Source organism: Microtus pennsylvanicus, chromosome 14, assembly GCF_037038515.1.
Source record: "Microtus pennsylvanicus isolate mMicPen1 chromosome 14, mMicPen1.hap1, whole genome shotgun sequence".
Classification (NCBI taxonomy): Eukaryota; Metazoa; Chordata; class Mammalia; order Rodentia; family Cricetidae; genus Microtus; species Microtus pennsylvanicus.
Window position 1 is genome coordinate 57,263,795 of NC_134592.1, and position 26,524 is coordinate 57,290,318.

General features: G+C 45.0%; 1 protein-coding gene across 8 annotated transcripts in view; it reads right to left on the minus strand.

The window, feature by feature from the left end:
• Nucleotides 1–26,524, minus strand: part of Npas3 (neuronal PAS domain protein 3) — an 801,863-nt gene that overhangs the window by 213,040 nt on the left and 562,299 nt on the right. For 7 of the 8 annotated variants that reach the window (XM_075947916.1, XM_075947915.1, XM_075947914.1 and 4 more), the window contains one exon: nt 16,007–16,096. The exons of the other annotated variant lie outside the window; for it this stretch is intronic. In XM_075947916.1, coding sequence (XP_075804031.1) covers nt 16,007–16,096 — 90 coding nt within the window. The remainder of the gene's footprint in view (nt 1–16,006; nt 16,097–26,524) is intronic. 8 annotated transcript variants of the gene reach the window in all.

Sequence of the window (26,524 nt, forward strand, 5' to 3'; positions counted from 1 at the left end):
AAATACTCTATGGGTGTTGAAGGACATGCAATCAACAAATATACATTTAGTGCCAAGAAACCTGGCCCCTGTAGATGCTTTTTAAAAATGTAGGATAGGTCATTAGTGCCACTGGTCAACTTTTGAGTGGGCAAAAGACAGCTTTCAAGAGTTCATCTGACTTATGGAGTGAGAAGAAGTTAATTCACAGCTCTCAGAATTCCAAAGAGAACAGCCAGCAACAATCCCCTTTAGAAAGAAATAACCAGGGATAACAGCCTGGTGGTGTCTGGGGCACAGAGGGGAAGTGTGAGCCCGTGAAGTGTGAGCTTCATAAAGTGTGAGCGCCTTGCCATGACGGAGAGCCTTCCTGCAGGCCCAGAAGCAATGGGATCAGGTGACCACTGGCTGAAGCCTCCAGTGCCCTTTGTAAGTTGATGGCCTAGGGTGGGTTGTGGCAGCAACAGGCTACAGACCAGCTCAGTTACACAGTGAATCACGGTGAGGTGCTCACACTCATGGTGATGGTTCGCGAGAATGCAAGAGCGAGTAAGGGGTGGTGTCCCACACTCACCTCCCCGGGGCCTGACCCCAGTGACCTACAATTGCCTATTAAGGTTCACTTCCTAAAGCTACTTACCAAAGGCCTCAAAGGCTGAATCTTTAACACAAGGAGGCGATTGGGGTGGGAACTCCCAGAGGCAAACTCTAGCAAGTTCTTTTATTTGCCTTTGGAACAAAGGATTCATGAGTCAATTCTTGTTCTACGGACCACTGTATCTACAGGTTCCGAATTTTAAGTGGCTTCTATTGCTCAGGCTCTCCCCAAACACTCATTCAGTAAAGTTCTAATTTCCTTTATCCCAAAAGGGTCAGGGATCAGAGAGGTAGTTTTGGGCAGGCAGGGAGGGTTCACCAGGCCATGACAGAGGAGCCCCCCAAAACTGTGATCCCTGCTGTCACCCAGTGAGAGCCCCAGGTGTGTACTCTGAGGTAAGTCCTGTGGGCTGTACCTCACTATTAAGGAATCAATGAAGTACACACTTGGGCTTAAAACCCCAGAAATCAGCACATCAATATTGGAAGAGTGTGGGTGCGTGCGCGCGTGTGTGTTTTAATATTAGTAATCTAAAGAGCTACAAGTAATCCTTAGTACAACTGGGCATAAAAGCAACATGAATCAAAGGCCCCTGGGAAGAAAGTGAACCCTGTTTCTCATCGGGGAACTGCTTGTTATTTTCATCACGCAGTCCGGTACCAGCTACATGGTCGCTTAGATTAGATTGACCAAACCAAAGTCCCAGTAGCTCGATATCTTTCCTCAATGACACAGGTAAATTGTGTGTGTGTGGGGGGGGGAATGTGGCTACATGGTGGGGGGTGTTGCTAAAATCACGCTGCAGTGCCTGCCTTTTTCCATAAATGCTGGGGATTGAACTCAGGTCCTTACACATGACAGGCTCTTTACTGATGGAGCTTCTTCCTAGCCTGAGAGAAATAATTCTTATATCTCATAGCTTTGGTCTTGCAAATGATAAAGTTTGGGTTCCATGGACACATTCTCTTTTAAAAGAAAGATTCATTTGAAGCCTCCTTTCCTAGATCCATCCGTCCATCTCTCTACTCTCACACCTCTGTGAAAGACAAGGATTTGGAAGGCAGCATTCCGGGGCTAATTACTTTCCTTGGTGCAATTCCTCAAGTGCCTGAGTTCTGCTCTTTATTTGTATAAACATGTCACGGTAATGTCCGTGACTTCACGTGAAACACACCCAGGATCCAGCAAAGACGCTTTGCGCGTGGCAGGAGATGCCGAGTGCTGGGCGTCCCTCCAGATGTGTATCAGAGGAGAACACTGTTAAAGTGGGCTCTTCTGATCACGTTCAAACAAGAGAGGTGAGTCGGCGTGAGGACGTGACCCTGGGGCCTCGTGCCCACAGGCAGGGATATCTCAATGTTTTTGCTTTATTTATTGAGACCTCCTCTCCTTTACTTAATGTAGAGAGCCGGGTTATTTCACACTGCCACCAAGCCATGGCTTTTTAAATGATTCAGGGAAGTATAGCTTTCATTTAGGTTTGTGCCCTCCAGTCTGTTTATACTGGTCGATACACTTGTCTGAAAAATATAATGGATTAGCACATCATTCAACAAGCTAGTCAGAAGGCAAGCTTAAGGCGACAGACACCAAAAAGTAAATTACAGTCAGTAGTAGGGGTAGGCCATGCCTAGAGCGGGGAAACATCGTATCAGCACAAAGCCTGTATTCTCTGAGAATGGTGGTGGAACGGAAAAGGGATGAAAAATTTACACTCAAATATAATAAAACAATCAGCCCCACAAATTCATATGGTACTCTAAACTGTGTGGCTTATGGGGTTGAATACAGAGAGAAGCTGCCATTGCACCAGCCCGCACACTGCAGCCTCGGCTGGAAACAGACACACACGGCATTTGTTTCATTAAATAGGCCCGCTTTTGCAAGCAGGCATACATCATGGCGTACTTTACCCACTCCATTTGAAGAGTGGTCATTGGGCCATAGGTTTGTACTAGGCAGTGTAAGGGACAGGGAGGACTATGGGAGACGAGGCGGGGAACTGAAACAGACAGCTATCCTTCCTCTCCATCTTCTCTCCTTCTTCCATTTCTTCCTCTTTGAGCAACAGAAGCCAGGATTGAGATACATCCTCAAAGTTCAACATAACCTACTTTGGCATGAACTGAATCGTTGTCACCAAATTATTAAACAGGTTTCCTTCACATCGCTGGCAGCTAAAGGTAAGATTTAGAAAGGAATCTTCAACCCCGGGAGGTGTTTTTAAAGCTTCACCATAAAATAAATTCCAAAGGATGATACAGGCTCCTGCATCTCAGAGAGCTTCCGGAAGGACCGTGCTCCTCTTGTTTTCTGAGTCAACGCACCATTGCCGCACATGGCAAGGCATCGCTATGCCAAGAAACAGAGGGTGGCGGGGGAGCAGGCAAATTTAGAGTGATCTGGCAAAATCTCTTACCCCATTGGGCTGTGAGATTAAAAATACCAAACATGGAAGTTCAGAGTTAAAAATATGTTTAAAAAATTCTCCATTTCTCCTTTCAGTGAAGATTGTTCTCTATTTAATGGGGTGGGAACTAATGGACACAGGCTTTGATTGTGTCTCGCTTGGTGGCCACGCACATCAGTTAAGAGTGCAAAGGACCTAGGCAGCAGGTGCATCAGGGTGGCTAACGAGTGGCACTGAATGACAACATCAGGGTAGTGACGTTGAATGGTAGCAGTTCATTACAGTAGGGGTTCTCTATAGCGGGATCCATGACTCCCTCCGAAGCCTACCATACCATACCTCTATAAGGTTTGGCGGAAAAGGGACTGCATCACCCTCGTATCAATGGTGGGCCTTTTCCGCTCTGTCCTTCCCATGTGTTTGCCATCATGGCTGTATTTCTGCATGATTAGACAGAGGCTGGCCAGTCTTGGCAAAAGTTTTGTTAATGTCACACTGCGAGGGCTAGTGTGAGTTCCTTTCCGGCTCCCCTCCCCTTCCCCATTCCCATCCACACCATCTGTTCCTCAGCTTTGCTGTACCAGACTGGAAGAGCCTGCCTCACTTATGCGGTGGTACCATGCCCTTCCCATTGTCACGCTTCTCCTTTAAAGCCATGCTCCAATGGACTTTTTCTCAAATGACTTTTTCCTCAGTCTCAGGATTACAACCTAGTGTTGAAGTCACCTCAACTTAAACACGTTATCAGCCTTTCCTCTCCTCCAGACAATTCCCAACCCACTCCTTGCTCCACCATCAAACTGCTTGCGAATGTGGCAACACTACCTGAATATGTTGTTTGTGCTTACTGCCCTTTAACCTATGGCCTCAGGGGTCAGCTTTCCCCAGCCGATCCAGAACCCTGGCCATCTCCCTGGAGGGTGGAATGACCTTTCTTTCTATTCCAGTTCAGACACCCAATTCCATCCTTCCTATAAGTCTTTTTCTTTGACTTCCCCAGTGACAACTTCCTATGCCCCTTGGGGAAGATACTCTATAAATAAAAGGCATCTCTCTTGCCGTAAGAAATAACCCTGCAACGTGCTTCCCCTTTGCCTGGACACGATCTCCTTCCTTTCCACGTGGAAAGTAGCTATGAAGGCCTGCCCAAAATGCCAGCCCCTTGGCAGATCTAAGGTCTCCAGGCAGAGTTAGCCACGTTCATTTGCTGTTTCCATGGCGCTATGACAACACGCAACACTCAGTACTCACGGAAGCATTTGAGATCCATGTGAAGGCCACTGTCTGTGGGCTGCGGGGTCCACAGTCTCTATCACAGACTTTACATCCTTATAGGTTACTGAGCCCCACCATTGAATCTTGGTATATTTCTAAAATCATCAAGTATCAAGATACTTTAGGTACATCTATGGGACTTTCCTGAGATTTCACAACATATTGACACAGAGAGACTCTGTTTTATGACTCTAAGCTGGATGCTCCAAGTCTCAGGTTCTTTTAACCCATAAAATATGAATGAATTGAAATTGTGAGCTAACTACTTAAAACTGCCCAGAAGCAACTGGTAATAATAGGTAACCGTGGGACCAGCCCCAATGCTGATTCTGTTCCTTTCTGGTTGTACAAACTTGTGTAAGCTATTTAATCTCTGTGTCTCAGTTTTCTCATCTATAAAATGGGACACCAACTGAACGTTGGGAGAAAGGAGGCAGAGACAGAGAGAGGACATGGAGACAGACATCCTAAAACTTTGCTGGTAGGCCATGACCATGTGGTGATGCACAGATTAATGGAGACAGGTTAAATTAAGACGTAAGCCAATAAGAAGCTAGAGCTAACGGGCCAAGCAGTGATCTAAATAATATGGTTTCTGTGTGATTATTTCGGGAGTCTGGGCGGCCAGGAAATGAATAAGCGGCCTCCTTCAACATATATTCAACAGTATATGCACATAAAAAGTACTTAATAATTATTATTAATTGTCAAGTCATACTTATGACCAAAGGACTACGGAGTGAAGGAAAAACATCCCCAAGAAAGCTGCAAGATGGGACAAGCCAATGAGCACAGAGCACTACCTCAAAATTGTTTAGATTTTTATTAGTTTTTAATGCATTTCCCATTTTCCACATCCTCAGACACCCTATGAAGGGTTTGGGGAATGTAATAAATATGAATTGACTACATCTAAATGCCTGCAGTCAGTAAAATCGGTATGTATTCTCAAAATGAAATACTCTCGTTAGGAAGAGAGTCAGCCCGTCCTTTGCATTAGCTGGGAAGGAAAGGGTAGTGACGAGGAGTCTGATAGAACTCCGGTTATTGACACCACTGACCTATAAACATATCCCCTTCAGCGTGATCTACGGCACGGCAGAACCCTTGTTTTTGTATAATTGCTATTACCAAAAAGCCTTTCGATTTCGAGTGCTCAAACGAGAGCAATTCATATTTCAGATAATCTGCCAACGAGGAAAACTAATTTCAAAATATTTGATCATAAAAGTTGTCCTCAGCTTCTACAGAGATAATTTAGCCGAATAATATCAGATAATCTGAAAGCAGTCTTAGCAGGAAATTGCTGGGGACTCCATTTGCACTCATATAAATGTACGGAAAGTGTAGGAGACTTTGACAGCCTGCCATATGTGATCTCACTGCACAGCCTACCTACTTTGCCATCCAAAGTTATATCCTTTGAAGCATTGCCAGAACTGCTTTACCCCAGTGATATGTGAGATGCGGCCTTTAAAAGCGATACCACTCCTTTCTACTCTGACTAGTTGGGATAGCATCTGCTCAACTAAATTTCTTTGAAGGTTAAAAATAAGATAGCCTACTTCCTCCAGGCTCCCTCATCTGACGCTGCCCCAGTGCTGGGGGTGAGGGAGGGGAAGATACACACCCACTGCAAAGGGAGCAAATTGTACAGAAGGAGCCTGCAAAACCTTAAAACTCACAGTGTGGGCTGCTCAAGGTTAGGAGCCTGTTAGGAGCCCCGCAACACCAAGTTGGGTTTTCGAGATCCCAACCCAGGCACATTTTCTTGCTTCCCCACTGACTGGATTGTCTCACACATACAAAAGAACCCAGCCAGAAACCGACAATAGGAAATACCACCGACAGAGTGTCTTAATTTTATAAACAGCGAATGAACGCTTGGATCGCATCTCCAGGAAACATTTGCTCTTTAGAAATAGTCAGACTTGGCACTCCGTCTCCTCAGCACCGCTGACAGTTGTAGTCAGTTATTACACTGTTGTGACTTGGAAGCGGATGCCCCCAAACAGTTCAGAATTAGTAACATCGCGATTTCAGGATTGTCTGCTTGCTCACCCAGGCTGCTTTTATAATGATTTTAAAAGGCACTATCTGATTTCCTGAGCGCCGCCCCAGGTGTTCTCTGGGGATAATGAATGGATAAACATATCACCCAGTGTCACAGAGCAGTTGTGACATTTTCGAAATATCTTCAGTTCAACTCCTGTAATTTCAATGCACACCACACCCAACGCTGCAAGCCCATGCTTTTACTAAAGAGCTGAACCATTCTTGGTAATTGCCTGATTGACTTGGAATTGAAAAGGTTCCAAAATGTGGAGAAGCAGCAGCGTGGTCCTTTCTTAGTCCTTATGTACTCATAACTGCAACTGAAGAGACGGGAAGTCTGTGGTTTTAGTGCCTGTTCACCCGACTTATCTCATCCAGCCTCAGCAAGGCACAGACTTCAGGAAGTGGCAAAGGACATTTTTGTGGCACTTGGCAACCAAGCCTAAAGAGGTGCCGATGCTCACAGGGAGGGTTGAGTCTTATCGGTAGAGCACCTCATTTCCCATGTCATCCCTGGGTGATCTTAGCACGGAACGCCTCTGAATACCTCATCCCCACATGCCTCTCCTGCACACCATTGCATACTGAGATAATCAGTATAGTCAAAAGCAAGAAGGAAGGAAGCCAGAACTAAAGAGACATCTGTTGGCACCTACCCATCGTTTGTGGCATCAGTTGGCAATTTCACCAGCCTTAACATTCTCCAAACAAGGCAGACCTCACACTTCACAGGAAAGAATCATCTCGGGGCTAGTATTTTCTGTAAGCACTTCTCTGTATCTGCCCCGTGCAGGACCAAGTACACCAGTGAAGATGTGCTTAGCTCCTAATAAATATCAAGTTCAATAATTCAGAAGGATGATTTGCTAGATGCAGGCATTCCAGTAGGAGCAAACACCTGGAATTCAAGATGACTGAATCATGAAAACCAGAGATTTTTACCACCATCTCTAATGTCTGTCACGTCAAGCCTTAGCCCCTTCCCAACTGATGGCCAGTGTCCATTGCTTGCATGGCAAAGCAGGCCTAAAGAAGCCACCTGCTTCCTAGAACAATGCTTCTCCTGGTCAACAAAGCCAAAGGGGGAAGGGATGCTTAATACAAAGTTTGCTTCTGTCCAAACTTAGGCAACAACAACAACAACAACAAAACACACAAACAAAACCAACCTAAACATAATGATGGTTCTTTAGCCAATGACCAAATGCTCTGACCACATACTCCTGAGATCTATCAAAGCACACGCTGGGGCCTACTGGTACACCTTGTAAACTGTGCCAAGGCCTTCAACTACCCTGAAAAACGTCCAATCTCAGACTACCTCCTTCCTTCCCAGGGAACACTTCTCTCTGCATACATTCCCTAGCTCTCCGAAAGTTTCTGTGGTTATTGAAAGCAATGGATTTAATTTGCCAGCACATTAAAAATTAACAGCAGAGGAGGAAGTTTTCATCTTGTTATCGAGTGTGGTAAATCTGTAGTTCTAGGAGCCTGGAAGGAGGAGGAAACCCCAAAGGAAAATAAGGTTTGCTGTTTAGTGAACTAGAAATTATTTATATCTGTAGACAAGAAACACGGTAGGTACAAAACCCAATCCAGAATATAGCCAATCGTGTCTACTTATTAACACTTAGCTATATGTGAATACACACACACACATATCAGAATGGCTAAAGAAATTGATATGGCTGACGTCATTCTTTTTCAAAGGGATGATTTTTTTTTTTTCGAAACGAGGGAGTAAGGATAAGAAAGACAGAAAGACATGGAGTATCTGGAGTATAATACCAACATCAACTCTCAGGTTATCAGTCTTGTTATAGAATTTATGCAAAAACCTATAGTTAATTTCTTATTATTTTTCCACTGCAATGCTGCCATGTTACCTCTGTCCACGACTTCTCATGTTAGCCATAAGCCCTAAGACAGATTGAACGTGTGTATCTAGAAATGAAATTTGGATTTTGCGTGAATTTAGCAATTTCCTGACCTCCTTCTCTGCAGGTCAAGTTATTTCTTATTCCTCCTCTGAGCAGCTTGCCTTCACTCATGGCTCTCCCAGGGCCCAGCTAACTGAGGAAGGAAGCTGGCTCAGGTGGAGGGTATTATTTTGCATATATTGTCTACATAAGCACCACATTATGGACAGCAATTATCTTTACTTTCCAACTTTGCATAATAAAATAAGCCATAAAATTAATACCATATAGAAAATAGTGCTTGCCAGGCAAAGAAATGTACATTGCTTTCTAGAAATCCAGGGACATTATACTGCCTGTGCCTGCATGAATAATGCATGGCTTAATTCAGAAAAACACCGTTTCATTATTTAAAAATGAATAAATTACGGACTTAGAACGATGGCTAAATTTCCTGAATCTTACTTTTGTCCCATTTCTAATTCAAAAACAGAACTTGAAAATAGGATACTGTCCCCACAGATAAAGCGAGGGGGCTCCCAAGGAAGCGTTTTTCGCTTTGCATTTCTTTCTCTACAAAACGAAGAACGCTGTGTCTCATTTCTTCTCTGGCTCACTTGAGCGCTAGAATTAAGACGTTTAGGGTCTTCAGACTGTGTACTTGACAATGCTGAGCCTATCCTGAGCTGTCCTGAGAGTCTGTGATTCAGGCTAACGAGAAAGGTGCCCAGGGGTCCTGTGGTTTAGCCTTACTGCTTGGGAATAAGTAAAAACAACATGATTCTCACATAGGGTGCTGCCGTAAACCTATTCAAACTGACACTGGCTTCCTTCGAAGATCTGTTAAAAATCAGGCCCATTTGGGGGTCTGATAAAGAAGAGAGAGAGAGAGAGAGAGAGAGAGAGAGAGAGAGAGAGAGAGAGAGAGAGAGAGAATTTCACCAGTAATAATAAGAAATTAATTTGGAATTAAAATAAGTAAAGCATGCCCCCGCAGTACATGGAGGCCGAGCACAATGTGACAGGCGGCAGGTTATTCTACCGATTTCTGGTGCTGGAAATTTGGATGGCATTTACTAGCGTAACCTTTCAACTCTGAGCACATCAATAGAGGCCGACAGTGGCTTGAAATATGATTCCTTGCAGATAGCATATCCTCATTCATCTGACTGGGCTGCTTGCTCTGTGCTCCACTGCACAAACAGCGTCTCCCCCACTTCTGAGAGGACACTAATAAAAAAGGCATCAATTTCCAGCTCTAGTACTACTGTGATCTCTTTATATGTTCGACATCCAACATTAAATTAAAATGCTGTTATAAATCCTACTTTCTGAATCTGGAATGAGTGTTGGGTTTTTGTCGCAGGAGACTGCAGCAAATCTTGTCAGAAGCAAGGAGGCACGTCTTGTTCACTCAGAATTAATGTTGTGGATGAAAGACGGAGGTAAAAGGGGTTGAGGATGGTGGACCGAGGGTGTCAGAGGCAGTGGGGACTGGAGCTTCGGGGGACCGAGCCAGGCAGGGGATTTGATGCTTTCAAGAAAAGGCTAATCAGGAATGGTAATTATCAGCCACAAGCTGTGTGGCAGGAAGATCGTTGATAAACACACACACGCATGCGTCCATGCATGTCAACAGAAGAAATGAAGGCGAGGGAATTGTCAACTGTTCTTTTCAGGGACCAAAACGCTTTCCAGATATGAGGGGTACTGTGGGAACCCCACCACTTACTAAAATCTCTGCCCAGAGACTGCCACTGGGAGGCAAAGGCAAAGGCTCTCAGGGACATGGTACCTCAGTTGTACTGACTGCATCCTTACAGGCCATAAAACCCACACCCGCAATCACTGAATAACATTGCCAATTAACACAGGCTCATGTGACAATTACAGAAGGGAGGGGATCAAAATGCCCTGTCTGTAAAGTGTTAGCATCTCCCATTTGGCTTCAGACGGTGTGTGTTCCCCAACATCAGGGAATCTATGGGCTGCACCTGATAAAAAAGATCCTTGCCACGATCACCGAAGAAGTACAGGAGCAACGAGCCAGCCACAGTCTACAGAGATGCACAGCCCTGGCTGGCTGCAGGCTCTGCCAGCTGAGCAGAATTACAGAATTACAGAGGAAAGAAAGAGGCGTGCTTGCCTACTTGGGAGGGTGGGGTGGAAGGGAAAGGGGAGAGCTAGCGGTTCAATATCTGGATCGAACAGAGGAACTTCACCCCCCCCAAGGATCCTGCCGGGAGGAACCTTGACATACACAAAGTCAGAACGCAGACAAAGTTGCCCCCGTGCGAAGGATAAGGTCACCCGTGGGATTGGCGAGATTATCTCTGTCAAGCACTCGGACAGCATGCGGTCAAATGATGCATCATGCAGTCATTTTCGGGGGGGCGAAATCAATTTCTTCTCCAGGTCGCTCTTTGCTTTTCAAAGTGCCCTTGTAGGCCGTCATCAGTGAGCATTTATCAATTTAAATGCTGTAAATTGATAATGTGCCACTGCGCCTTGTACTGTTTCTGAATTATTTTGATACTTATATTTGCTCAATAGTCTCCAAACCCTCAGTGCTCCCACGTTCAAAGGGGCATTTTTCTTTGTTACATGCACAAGTGATGAACTTTCTATGGTTCGTGCAGGAGAATGCAGACATCCTGGTGGCGGGAGAGGAGGTACCAGGCTGCAAAAACAGTATATTTTACTACTTTTTTTTCCTCTTTAAACTAGAGTAGTCCAGCTTGGAAGAGTTTTAAAAGGAAGATATAAAGCTATGTTTTCACATATATAAGCTATATTTGCACATAAGGAGGACCAGTTATCCCTGCACTGCATGGATTTAGAACACCAATTGTAAAACTGCAAACACTTGTATTCTACCCTCATGAGCCCTGGGCTGGGTTGAAATCTGCCTACTTTTCCAGTCTTTATATTCCACTCTCTAGAATATGCTGATGCCAAACAAAAGTAAACATTCTAAAGAAAGCATGTGTGTATATGTGTGTGTGTGTGTGTGTGTGTGTGTGTGTGTGTGTGTGTGTAAGCTATATATATCTCAGAAACATGGGAGCCCAAGGAGAGTTAACCACACACTAACCCCAACTCAATTTGCACATGGGCAGAGCTTAGGCTCGCGCCTTGGAAAAGCAAGAGGAAAGCATGGCAGTTGCAGCCTCTTTAACCTCCAGTGATTTATTGGCCCTCAGCCAAGTTATCAGGGGAATCTAATTCTTCTTTATTATTCAAATAAACCACACTTGGCACCATGGTTCCCTTTCAGAATAGCTGCACAAATAGACTGAGCTCTGTCATTTATTTGACCTTGTACTTGTGTGCTGTAGCTATAATTTTATTTGCCATTCCATACAACAAACGCCGAGGGATCTAGAATACGGAGATGAACGGCAGGACGGGGAAAGGAGTTTATGGTAAACATACATCTGCATGGGTTAAAAAAAAAATCACGGATGTGTTTTCACCTTCGCCTCTTTCAGGTTTCATCCCCATGGCCACTCCACCCTAAGCTGATCTGGAGCTGTCTGGAGCTTCCTTCTGACTGGCTTGCCATGGCCAGAAGCTGGCAGGTAGGAGGGTGGGGCATGGGGAGAAGAAGGGAGTTGTCGGAGTCTATTGCAGGAGAGCCTTCAGCTGCTGGATGCGATGTCCAAACGCTTAAGAAGCACTCGTTGCCAGACTTCTAGTTTGCTCTAGACCCTATTTTGTGGTACACAGGATTTGGTGAATGGGAAAACCCTTGGCTTGCCCAGGCCAACACCTGCATCTCCCTCCTCATTTGTAAGAAGGTGTCCAGAAGCTGTGAGTCCACTTTTATCCCCTGATCCACTGAGACCTGTGTCTTCTGCCTCTTATGCTTGCATTGGCCACAAATAGCTCTGCTGTTAGCATGAATGGGTTTGCCATAATCTTTGTTAGCCTATAGAGAGTCCTAGGTGGCATTTACGTCCAGATTTCAATCTCAGAAAAACCCACTTTCCTTGAGAAGTGATGTTTTCTATTGTTGATGGCTGACTGTATTTCCCTTCTCTGCTCTGCTTGCCAGGAAGCTCACAGCTAAAACTGAAAAAGCTTTATTAAGGCGCCTCCCTGGACATCTAAAACATTTATTTGTGGTTTTCTCTCCCTGTAGAATTATCCAGTTTTATTTCTCTTTTTTTCCCTTAGTCTATTTTGTCATTACTTTTATTGTATTCATTTATCTTAATTTTTTTTGGAAAGAGGAGATATAGCCAACACATAAATATTTCCCAAAGCTTTAAGCCTGATATCAACTAGAAATGCTTTCTGTTTACCATGCAAGGGATTTTTTTGGATTCTTTGGTGAGAATGCTCCTTCTGTTTTGGAAGCAACTTCCTAAAAGCTGGCTCCGTAGCATTGCTACATGTTCAACATTGGGGAAGCCATTCTGTTTTCTTTCTTCATTTTCAGCCCTGCCAATTCCATTATGGCAGGGAGCAGAGCTGTCTCCACCAGCTCTAGATGCATTGCCAGGCACACAACACTTAATCTCTCTGCAAACCAAAATGAGCATTGCTAGGTGGGGCCCCTCCTTCAGGGCGAGGTCTCCTGGTCACAGTCACTCAAAAAGCAAACCACACCTTGGTTGCTAAGCACTCTATCTATCTATCTATCTATCTATCTATCATCTATCATCTGTCTACCTACCTACCTACCTACCTACCTACCTACCTACCTACCTACCTACCTATCCATCTGGCAGGGTCAAGGAGCTGGTGGGCGTCCCCTACTGCCCAGGCTGGTCCCATCATCACAAAGCTACAAGAATACTTTGCATTGAATAGTCAACATGCCAAGGCTCAGATATTAGATAACAGAGAAGGAAGCCTGCGTTGCTGTCTGGACCCAGGCTGTCCCACAGTGCTCACCAGAAGTCCCTCTCATTGCCTTTCTCATGTGCAAAAGGAGACCCCTAATTCTCTTCGAAGCACAGAAATTGGAAAGCCAGCACATGGTGGGGAGGCAGAAATACCACAAGATTAGAAATACAGAGGCAACCATGTTGTCGTCACGGACACTGCCATGCTCACATGCCCATGGCCATTTCCCTGAGGATGTCTTTGTGACAGAGCCACACACTCTGTAGCAAATCTACAGGGAAAGGGAAGGACACCTTTTCCTTGTCTAGTCTTTCATAGATTAACTACATTGGCTATGGACATTTGGTAGCCTCTAATGTTTCTGTACAGGTGTGTGGGCATCTGTGGATGTGTGTGCCGCAAGACCAAACGCACAGAGCATATTTTCTTTGGGTGCCACCTCTGAGTACCCTGCAAGAGGGGAACTAAAGACACCTGGGGAGGTTTATGGCTCAGGAACCTTCATGATTCTGTTCCAATGCAGAACCTCAGCTGCTTTGAAAACTTTCCCAGAGTTAAGCAGAGGCCTCCCTGCTGTGGTTTATGCATTTAAAACACAGGCGATGTTGTTTTAATGTCAATCAAGAATTTTCCTTAAACTTCTGCTCTAAACCCATGTAAGCTGATAGGGAAAAAAAAAACCTCTTTCCCCATTTATACCCTCATCTTTCCATCTTTGTAGTTACGTATTGCTTCAAAGTTCATCTCTCGACTAGCCTCTGTCTGGGCATGCCTGCTATGGCCCACACCGCAGCACCTGCAGGAGATAGTCATGCCTGTCACAGCTTGGGCCTGCCTCCGGAAGTCAGCGGCTGCCTCCTGGTGCCCACTCACACTGCCATCACAGGGAGAGGAGTGGCTGGCCCCCGGGCAGGTGCCAGACCCTGGATCACCTTTACATGGCAGCTTTAGAGAGCCCCGTTATTTGTTTCTCTGATGTTCAGAAAAGAGTGCCTTCAGTGTTGCCGCCGAGTCGCGGAGAAAGAACGGGGAAACCAGCACAGGGTTAAAGCCAAATTTCCCTTGAACAGATGATATTTCAGATGGCCACACTATTCCAGACGCATCAATTTCCTTGAAAATCCAATCCATATATGTGCATATGCTGTGCTGGCAGGAGGACTGCCTGAGATGGCCAAAACCCAAGCGCTAATATTCTTTTGGCCAGAATAATGCAATTATTATTTTCCTAGCTATCAGTCTACGCATACAGAGCCATCTGTTATGCAAAGCAAACATACACATCTCAATTACAGAAAATGCAGTTGCCTTGACAGAATTTGGACTACACCGCTAACCAGGACTGTGAAATGTGTTTGCAGCTAGCATATAATGGATATAATATTAGGGTTCCCTAATTAGCATTTACCTGCTTCCACTAATTATTCATCCTTCTTGTTCACGGGTTTATTAAACCCTCCTGGAGACTCCCCGCAAAACACGAGGGTGGCCTCAGAAAAATCACAACAGTGGGTTCCCAGTCCTCCCTGGTGTTAACAATAGGGTACACCCTATTAGAACTGGAGGTTTCCAGACAGGTTCAGATGAGGCTTCAAACCTATCAGAGGCTATAACAAAAGAGATATCTCAGGGAAGATGCAAGAGAAGGCACACCGCATTAACACTAGTCCTTCTGGCCCCCTGATTTGCCAGAGTCCACAAGAAATTGCTGTGCACACTCCAGTCAAGAGCACACATGTTCTCCAAGGAAGGGCTCATGATTGCATCCCCCAACAGCAAATAATCAAATTTGGCAGGGTTTCTGCTCCTTCCCCAGCCCTCCTCAAACAGCAAATCTCTCAATTATTTCCCAATGTCTTCCTTGATTTAGCTGTCTCCCAGTAAACCTGCTAACCTAACAGCCAGAAGGTTCCAGCCAAGTTGGTTGTGTCCTTTGAGCCATGCCAACCTTCAGGAGCTCTGAGTTTGGGTGGGACCTGCTTATGAGAAGACCAGAGACGCTTATCTCCATCGTTAGCCTGGAGGCAGTTGAGGGAGAGGTAGCTTATCCAGCTTGGCAGAGCATCATACACCCAGGAAACCTTCCTGCAGAGGCTGCACATCCTTTTCCCAGCCACCACAGGAAGAGGGTCAAACTCGGTCAGTCACCTGTCCCGGAACAGATACCAGATGCTGGGGACTTTTATGGCAAAAACATCTCGGTAATTAGCTGGATGGAAGACCTTATTCCAGGAAAGGCTGGCAAGCTGTAGACGCAGCCTGTCTCTGAATGCAGGAGAACTGGACTGTTTGTATTTCTAGAGAAAATCAAGGACTCTGTCCCTTGCCCTACAAACCTCTGCATTCTCTTCTTTTACTCCCCGACAAACACATGTGAGCAATTAAATGGCAAGCCATGAAAGGCAGCTTTATTTTATGAAATTGTCTTGCAGCATCGGGCCGATTTTGCCAAGGCAGAGGACTCCTTCCTGGCAGGAACCCTCCCTGCAACACATTTTAATGGTGTCTTTCAGCATTTCTTGACTCCAAATGACTCCTGTCATTGTGTCAGCTCCCAGGATAGCGCGGGGCGCTCCATAAACATCCAGTAATAGGACACAAGGGAAGTGCTATTAGTGTGTCCCTCTCCTACTGGGCTCCGGGGTTTCAAAGTTCAAAACAACCATGGAAGAAACTTCATTTGTTCTCGATAAATTAATAATGCTCCTTGGGGGTGGGGAGCTCAGGTTTCCCAGCACAAGTTTATTCCGAAAGCCCAACACAGACAGCCTTCTCTGACGTAGAGGAGTCAGGTAGAGGCCCTTAAAGAATAAATTAGATAATGCATGCTAAACCAAAGATCTCTTGCAGAAGGAAAGACGGTGGACTGAAGGAGCCTTCCTATTCAGCGCCAAGAGTCTAAATTGTTCAACTTACCTGTGAGAGGCCTAGGTAGATAGAGACGGTTTCAGAAATGTACAAAAATTTTCCTTCTTGATTTAGTGCAAATACGAAGCCATCCAGGGACTGTAAGAAAAAAAAATCAATATGTTAATACATACAACACAGAGATAGTAATAAATAATATAGATAACAAATAATAAAGCAACAAAGTGAATTGAAGCCATTTTTTCTTCATGTGCACTAAAAGTCCTAAGTTCGTTTACATCGCCTTGTGTGGTTGAATGAACGGGCTAAAGACCACAAGATCTTGTCTATTTCAGAGAGTTCTTCATGCCTTCGTCATTTTGACCACGATGCATTATGTATAAAATAAGGTCATGTTGATTTTATGAGACAATGCCTTTATGGGGGGGGGCGGTTCTGTGGTAAGCACCATTAAATCAGCAAGCTCCTCTGCTAAGGGCTGGAAAGTAATAAAATGAAAAGGGAAATGTTTCTACATCATTACTTGATTGATATAAATATTAATAATCAATTAACAAAGAATACTTTCCACACACTGGGCAACTATCGTGGTAAAGAAAATAAGAAGAGTTGGTGTATTATGGGTGTGTAAGTGCTGAAACCTCATGTACCAAAATCCATCTTACCCTGGAAGAGACTGAGTTTCTTCTGGGCCCCTCTGGGAGCCAAAACAGAAAGAAGAAGCAAATAACAAAAGCCGGAGAGAATAAAGCGTTATCAGAAGCTCCTGTCTAACTGTCCTGGAGGAGGGCTGAAGTTCCTGTTTGGTTTGGTCAATCATAGACACCAGCATGGAATTCAGCTACAAACTCAACTCGGATTAGGAATCGTCTGTTTCAAGTGCATCCCCCCCCCCCATCCTCCCAGCTTTCTCTCTGTGTTATTCATCTTCGCCAGGATGGGCTGCAGAAATCTGCACAGGGAAGGAAGGTTTAAATCTTAGTGATCTTAACAAGGGCTGCGATTTTGCAAAGTCAGGAACCTGTGTCTGGAACAAGGTATGGGGAAACACTAAAGACATACTTTTTAAAAGAAAATTGGAATGAAGGTATAAGAGCAGAAATATGCACTCTTGCAAATCTCAACGATAAAGTTTGGTCTACTTGAATACCGGGAAAAACGTCATCTGTGCCTTCAGATTCTGTGGCTTAAACATGTCCCTCAAGGATCCCGAAACAGCAAGGATTTTCCAGCGCAGCCACTGTGCAGGGGACCTTCAGGGGATGGTTAGGGCAAGGGAGTGCTGTCCTGATGACCTCACTGACGCTACTCCAGCTGGCATGGGCCAGTCATCTCAGGAACAGTTTCCCCCAAGGATGAGCTGGGCTCTCTTTCCATGCCTTCTGTCTCCAGGGCTCTCTTGCCTGTCTGTCTTCTGCCATACCATGATTCCTCATGGAGGCCCTGACTAGATGCAAGTCCCTTGACCCTGGGCTTTCCCACCTCCACCAATGTGAGAAATAGCTAGTCTCTGAAGGTCTGTCCAAGCAGCACAAAACAGGTTAAGATAATTCATTTGTATATATGGGAACACATGTACATGTCAGCATGAAATGGGGACTTCCATGTTTTCTGACCCATTTTCAACATGTTCCCACACTGCCAAAGACTTGTGGAGGCTCTGGGATCAGCTTTCTAATCTAGTGAGTTCTGAAAACAACTCAACGGACACACAGCCTTGCTTTACAAAAAGCACACTACACAACTGACAAATCCACACACGGCAAGGCTCACAGTTCGCATGGGGTCTATGACACGTGGCGTGAAGTCTGCACGCACCATCTTGTAATTTCCTCAGATAGCTTAAGGAGTTGCGGTATCGCCTCGCTTCTCCACACACCGACACAGACAAACTTAGCCAGCTAGACAACAAGCCCATCTTGCTTTGGAGGCTTGGCTCTGAGTCTTAACAGGCCGGTGCTTCTCACTGAAATACTCTTCATAGGGTATGCGTTGATAACTGAAAAGCTAAATGAGAGCGTTTCTGAAGTTATTTATAATGAGGGAGCATGTGACTTCTTTAATGGCTTTCAATAAATTGTTCCGGTTATAGAATCAGATCATTAGCGGCTGAAGACAATCGGGGAGTGGATTGGCAGGATAGTTCCTGAGCTACCTCTACACCAGTTACCAGGCCACCTTTGTTCTGTAGATTTCCCCCCAAACCAACTGGGAAATAAAATACTGCTAAGAAAAAGGGGGCATTCTGGCCATTGACAAAGTGACCAGAAGGACCTGGTCAGGCCTGACCTTCCAGGTGCAGTGTTAACACTGTCCTGATATTCTGCACATGGGCACCAGGCAGGCCTGGCTAGGTCCCGGAAGCCAGTACAGGGAGAAAGTCTTTCTCCCTCAAGCAAGGTCTTGCTTCTCCAGTGTGCCAAACAGGAAGTGAGCTGGGGTGGGAAGAAGACTGCCAACTGCTACACACAGAGCTATGCCCTTCTGCCTCAGGGCTGCCTCCTCCTCAGCTGCACTCCGCGATTTAAATCAGTTTGAAGCATAGCATCGATATTGGTTTAATTTTACTATCCCAATTTTAAGAGGTTGGGAGGAGGCAGGAACAGCAAATCAGTAGTATTGGAAACCAACTGTGATTAATCTGAAAGTTCTGTGGATTTTTGTTTTAATTTTGAGTTGAGGGAGCCCTCCTACACAGGGCTGTTGAGTCACTACAGGGTACTTTCTAAAATTATGTTTTTAGCTGCCCACTGTTTTCAACAGGCGCCAATTAAGATTCTGGGGTCAAAGGGTTAATTACATCTTCTTAGCCACTATGTAGAATTTTCTGATTATGAACTAAGGTTGGAGTAAGAAGAAAAAGAACCTACACAAACGTTAACACTCATCCCTCCGCAGAAGACTTGCTGCAAAGCCAGGCTAGAATCTAGCTGCTTTCCTTAAGGCAGACAGAGAAGAAAACCTTAGGCGCAACAGTAAAAATGGCATTGACATCTCTTAAAGGATCAGATTTTTCCAGGCAGTTTTCTTATTGCTGGAAAGTTCCTGGCCATGCAGACGGGGCTGGTAGGAGGGCCCTTTGTCGCATCCCAGTTAGTCTACAAGGCAGACAACCAGGAGTGGGGTGCGGATGGAGAAGTCAGAGGCGACACTGTCTCGGAATAATAGTGCCTGTAATTATAATTTATATCCCCCCAACATGGCGTGATGCAGACAGTGTATGGCACTGTTTCTTAACCCCCAAAGCTGGCTGCGCCTCACGGTGTTTATCAAGTGACGAGGTTAGTCCTTACAGAGTAGGGAACTAACTGCGGCTTCAAGATGCAGGGCTACTAATGTTTAATGCATTGTGCTAAATGGATTTCTATTTGTCAGAGTTTCGTCTCTGTTTTCCTTTTAAGGCACATTCCACCACAGCCACATTTCTCAGAGTGAAATCTTACTAGGTACCATCACAGGGGCAGTTCGCATGTCTATTACCACCATGAAATTAGTGCTTCCTTTTTCCACACGCCAGGGCTGAAGGGGAAAAATTTCACCCTGAACTCTTTCTCTATGACCCGACTCCAGTTGAGAGAAGAGCTCCCAGTAAGCCTGGGTATTTTAATGACAGATTATTTTAAAGTAAACCTTCACCATCTGTTCTGCCCCCTCATTATGAATGCGAAAAGAACATATTTCACAATTACATCAGTAAAAAAAAAAGTGAGCTCCCCATGATTTAAATGCTCACACGTGTTCCCTGTCCCATGTGCCAGGCATCTGGGCTGCTCTTTTGATTCCTGCTCAGACTGGAAACAAAGTACCCCTGCCTGCTGAAATAGCAGCTCCGAAACCAACTTCTCCACTCTTGTGATATTATTCAGGTTAGACTAGAGTACAACTTGGCTTTGACTCCCATTCTCTCTAGACACTAGGAGTATTTCTATGAATGTGACCAGGAACTTTGCTAGAGATGGGAGGGTCTCCAAGGCGGATGGACTAGGAACTGAACAATGGGGTGGTATCAGGGATTAGCAGGTCTGTTCTTACCCTGTAGGGAAGCTGAGCTTGGAGAGTGAGGTCCTGGCTCTAATATCTATTTTTTCACTCAGTTTTGGCAACATTTAAAAAAGACAGAGAGGAAAAAAAATACCTTAGGGTTTTTGGCTGCTTTTGGATACAATCACACTTTGATAAAAATGCCTAAAAAAGTCACACATCCCGTGCTTGTTCTGGGGGGTGATACTGAAGGCTCCCACACACATGCTGCTCCCAACTTCAGAAAGCCTAGACAGCACCCAAAGTCCCCACTTGTAACTGTTTACAGGAAAGAAGGACCTACCCCACCCAAGTTAGGCCCTCAGTCTGATCTTCAACGATACAGCTCTGCATACAAAGAGAAATGGGAATCCCAGTCAGGAGTATTTTCTCAAAAAAGGAAAGAGAACACAAGAGAGGGCCAGGTGTCTCCTGAACTCCTGGTCTCCCCTTCCCCACTGAAACAATGGCATGTGCGTTGCCATGTGCCCCAAAACCAACCTCCAAATTGCAGCATTAAACTGAGTTATCTGGGTCACATCTGAGTTTACACTGCAACAGAATTCAGTGACAATAAACCATGACACTTCAAAATGGCCCTCCTGCCCCATTTGAATCTAAACTTTGCAGATGAGAAAACACTGAGTCTCTCTCTTTCTCTCTCTAGTTCCTAGAGGAGAGGGATCAGCATGACAGGAAAGTATGGGCTGGAGCAATGCTAAGGCACACACACACACACACTCACTCACACGCACATACACACACACACACACACACACACACACACACACACACACCCCAGACCAAAAACCAAAGCAAGCAAACAAACAAAAAAACCCAGAAACTCACAGATCTTGTTTCTGAGCAAGGGGACTGGGTTGTGCTTGAGTTCATTCACACTCCACTGTGTGGCCGTGTATGGAAGAGGTCATCTGTTTCCTCTGGGATGTGAGCTCAAGTCTGATATCCAGGTCTGAAAGAGGTGGACATCTTCGTCCACATAAAACCAAATGGACCACACACCTGAATAGGCTGTTGGTGTGTAGCCTCTGAAGGAGTTGAGCCTACCTCTCCGCCCCCCGGAATGTGAACCCCACACTGTGCTTGTCCTCAGGAACTTGTCCCAGGGACCCCCTGGGAGCATGCTCAACGTTGTGGATCCCAGAGAACTATTACTGGTTACTGCCCAACTGTTTCCCCGGTTCCTCACCGAGTCTCCTTGTGGCTCACGTGCCATGACCATTCACACAAAGATAACGCCCTCAGAGTGCAGGGCCTGAATCCCCCTCTTGCATCACTCCCTGGGAATTCAGAGCTCTGTTCAAGTCAAGGGAGAAACCTTCCCTTGGCAGAATAACACGGCAGTACATTACTCTGTCCTGAAAGAGCTAAAAATGTCACTGCTCTGCTCTGGTGAAACACATGGCGCTTGGTCACACACAGAGTGCCAGGTGCCTTTCAAGTTGTTGGCATTGGAAAGCAACAGAAACACAAATACCAAATGTCATTTGGCACCCTGTGGATTCCTAGAAAGGGTTTTAGATGTGCGTTATTAATATTATACACACACATACAATAAGCGATTATTAACACATCTGTGACACGCTGTTATTAGAGTACACAATGCACTGAACAATACTCAGTGCACTTGCTACTGACTATGGAAAGATGCTAGGCCAACTATGTCGGCCTGTTGATCCACCCCTTCGGGAATCACCTGCTGACTGCTTGTCTTATAGCAGGCCCATACAGCTTAGGGTTCCCAAAGTTCAACTCAAAAGTCATCTCTGGGATCCATGACAGAAAATGAGGCAATGCAAAAAGCCCCCAAGGCCAAGGAAGCTCCCAGTTTAAAATGCCCTGAATCTACAGGGGACCGGAGTGAAGTCACTCAGCTCCAGATTGCTACATGGCTGCCATTTGGAAAAGGCATGGATGATAACAAAGCTTTAAACACGCAGTCAAATAACGTGAGATTTGGGGGAATACCAGCACCTTGCGAGAAGAGCCCAGTGGTGAGGTGTAGTAGGAAACTCTATAGTTAATAAAGACTCACTGGGAGACAGCACCTCCAAATAGAATGTTCCAACAGGGTATGGGGACAGACAGCTTGGCTGGAGCCCGAACCCGGCATTCCTGTCCCCGAGGTTTTCATTCAGATGTAGGGCCGTGCTTTCACTGTCCTCTCTGGGGACATCTGGGTCATTTTCAATGGAAGGCAACGGGAACATAAGACACTTCGCAGAAGTGTAGGGTATAGTGGTGTCCACCTGAAAGTGGACCACACAGATGTGCCTGCCATGGCTCACCAGGATATGAATCTATACACCAGGAAGTGTGTAACAGTCAGGTTCTTAAGAGAAAATACTAAACGCTTGTACACATTCCTTGATGTAAGACATTTACGTCAGGAGTAGTAGCAACGATTAAAGTGCCCTGTAAGGAATTTAGCATCTCAAAGACCACTTCGCAACTTTGGATATTAATCTGCGGTGTTCACATGAGGTTCACTCCTAGCAACATTGTCTTTGCATCTCTAGGGAAGAGGCATTAAAGAAATGCACTAAAAGGAACCTGACTGTTACAAATGTGGTTTCAAAATTCGCGGGGGCTAATGCCTCTGCCATGGAAACCCCCGCACTCATTTCAGGACACCATTACAACTGAGCGCTCTGCTATCTCTTTTACAAATCACTCCACTAATTAATAATTAATTTTTAGTAGGCCCACATGAGGCCATAAATATGATGGACCAATAATAGAAACTAGCGCTTAGTTGTTGAAATCAACAAAGCTCCGAACTATGTCTGAAATCTCCCATTAGGACTCACGGCTCTTCTGGGCCCCCATTCTGTAATATGGAAATCCTTATATTTTCTTTCTCTACATTCTGAATGCTTAGAGGCTGTGCTGCTCCACTGCACCGGCTCCGGAATATAGCTCCATATGAAGCAGAGACACACATTTATGGGAAAATCAATTATTCTGATGGAACCGGGGCCTGGCTCTGAATGAGCGCAGGGAAAACAACTTGGTTCCCCCACTCACTTTGACTCTCTGCTGCCTGGCTGACCCCTGCTTCATTTCCCAGCTAGCAGCCGAGTCTAAGTCAACAGGACAGCCTCTGCTGCTTGTCCCTAGATCACTGTCCCTGCCAGGGCTTTGAGGCAGTGCTTCCGATTTATCTCGCTTGCCGAATCACTTAGCATACATGGGGTACAAAGCGGTTAGGGGGTTTCTGTCTATCTACTTCGCTACACTCGGAGCATAAGGACTAACGGCGCCCACATTCTTCATTAGGGTAGCTCTAGATGGCAGCCTTTTGAAGATGCACAATTTGGCCTGTGAAATATGCTGGACTGGGTCAGTTGGGTGTGCACTGAAGGACTGTGTGCTTCCAGCACTCAGAACGGTGGGGAGCGGCTGTGTGGACCCTGCCTGCTGCTGTGGTCCACTCACAGAGTGGGAACATGGAGCCGGGAGGTAGAAGAGTAGACGCCAGCACTTTCCGCTGACTTCACAAAGGGGGCCTTCCCTTCTCCTTATTTTATAATATGAAAAAACAACAACAAAAAAGATTGCCTCCTCTTTCTAATCCTACTCCACAGCAGTTCCTCTGGGGAAACCAGTGCCGCCGCTGAAAGGGTCTGGCTGTTTATTTTCTGTATTTCTAGGATCAAACAATGCTTTAAGCCAAAACCTTGATGGAATTTAAAACTCTGAACCAAGTTTTTAGCTACTATATAAAAACATAAAATTTTTGTTCTAGATCCTTATCACCCTGTGATGTCTCATTCCATGTACACACTGGGTAATTCCTAAATCAAAGCAAACATGTCGGCCTTTTCAAAATTTGTTCTTTTCCTTATGGTGTGAACAGTAAAAATACATGTTTCTAGATTTAAAAATTGCACAGATGACATTATCTACAGTCACTACACTATACAATGTCACATCCCAACTTCAGTTCATCTAATTAATTATTCTGTATCTACTGACCATCTTCTTCCCTAGTCTCTGGGAATCACAGTCTACTCTGACTTTCTAAGCAACCAACATCTTTACATTCCATATGTGGGTAAGGCTGTGTGACGCTTCTCTTTTGGTGCCTGGTTCAGTCACTTAACATGATGAACTCCATTTCATCCTCGCTATTGTAAATTACAGGATCTCAATCCTTTTTTTTATCAAATAAATAGCATCCTTCTGTGTTACACACAATTTTTCTTTGTCCATCCATCAATTCTAGAGCTCCTGTGAGTCATGTCACCATAAGTGTGGGGTTGCAGATGTCTCTGAGATATAATGATTTTGTTTCCTTTGCGTATGTTGCTGGTTTAAGTGGTGCCGGATCCATTTTTAACTCTTGGAGAACTCCCACACTGTTTTCCATACTGGCCACACCACTGTACCTCCTGAAAACAGCATGAAAGGTTCTGTTTCTTCCACACCCAGAACATTTTGTTTTATTTTGTTTTTCGAGACAGGGTTTCACTGTGTATCTTTGGAGCTTGTCCTGGCACTTGCTCTGTAGACCAGGCTGGCCTTGAACTCACAAAGATCCACCTGCCTCCGCCTCCCTAGTGCTGGGATTAAAGGCGTGAGCCACCACCGCCTAGCTCAGAGTATTTTTAATACACACTGTTTTTACTGGAGTATGGTCATAGCTCATTTTGATTTTGATCTGCATCTCCCTAATGACCAATGACATTGGTCATTTGTGTGCTATTTTGACAAATGTCTAGATGAAGGGTGGTTGTCAAGATTTAAACTGGGTTTTGTTTTTGTTCCTGAGGTTTCTTGTTTGCTTTTCCTTCCCAACACATTCTAGATCGAAACCTTCAGATGGGCAGTTGACAAGCCTTTCTGCTTGCTTGTTCTGTTGTCTCCATTTGGCTTTGGTGCAATCGCTTGTGTATGTTTGCTTTTATTTCCTGTGCTTTTACAATCTTGCCCCTAAGTAATCCTTTCCAGTTCTAATGCCCTACAACTTCCCTCTCCATTGTTTTTAAAATAATTTAATGGTTTTTATTAGAAACCCTAGAACTAAAGTTTCCACAAAGACATGGAATGGAGCTGAGGGGATGGCTCAGTGGATAGTATTCTTGCTGTGCACATGTAGGAGCAAGTTCAATGTCAGTGTCCGCATAAATGCCAGGTATGCATGGGGGGCCTACTTCTAATTCTGGTGCTTGGAAGCTTGAGACGGGATCCCCAAACAAAATGGCTGTGAGAGTGGCCACATTGGTAATCTCTAGATTCAACTGAGAGACATTGCCTCACTGCATAAGTTCTGGAAGACTTCTGACTTAACTCCATATGTGTGTGCACACATCACACATGACCTGTGATCCTGTACACACAAGTGCATCCGTGCACATGTGAGCATACATATACACAGGAACAATACCCAAATACAAGAGGTTACATATGAAAAATTGATAAGCAAAGATAAAACATGAAATGTCTACCTTGAACGTGAAGCTCGATATACAAAGGTGAGTCAAAGACAACAAAGAATGCATGCGAATGCTGGAAATGACATGTCCTCTTCCTACCATGTCGAGTCCTCCCACTACCATGACTAGTCCTCCCACTACCATATCGAGTCCTCCCACTATCATGACTAGTCCTCCCACTACCATGTCAAGTCCTCCCACTACCATGTCAAGTCCTCCCACTACCATGACTAGTCCTCCCACTACCATTACGAGTCCTCCAACTACCACGCCCTTCTGACTCAGTGTATCAGGCAGTGAAAATGACAGCCACACTGTATTTGGGAGACATATCAAATAATAATTGTGATCATTATTTTCCTCTTAATTTAAATTTTCTTTAAAAATTTAAAAACACATTCCATATTGTCTTGAAGATGTGTGTTTGGTGATGGATGCTTGGTGTCAAAGGACCCATCATCAAATGGGTATAAACTTTCAGAAATGGGTTTGTTTTCTAAATTTTGAAACACTGTCACACTAACTATAGATGATGACCTCTAAGAGCTGGTGATGTCCACAGGAAACTTTCCCAGGGTGGAGTAGGAGGTAAGGGCTGCTGCAGGGATGCAGATCGTCCCTCCCATCCTGGGGATCTGGACTGAGAGTCTATCTGCTACTGCCTGCCTCGCCTAAATTCTTCACTGCAGCCACTGCCAGGTAACATACCTAGGACCAATCATGTCCTTGTCTCTGCTGCCGGCATAGGCAGAAGTGCTGGGGAGGAAAATGTCACCGTGACTTTGCCTTGGACTATTTGACTGAACAGAGAACCATATAGCTAATTCTGCTATAGAGCCTTTGGCACAAACACATTTGGGTAATTGGTAACATGTTTTCAGTACTTGGGACATTTGAATTCCTCAGGACACATGATGGCCCTAATTTGTAGAAGGGATTCAGTGTATCAATAACTTCCATCCACTCAAGTATAAGGATGCCCTGATCTAAAGCAATTCCAAAAGAAATCTGCAGTTGGCTTGAGAAACTTCAATCAGTCGGCTTAGCCCAATTCTAATGAGCACAGAAGTCCATTTACTTTTGTCTT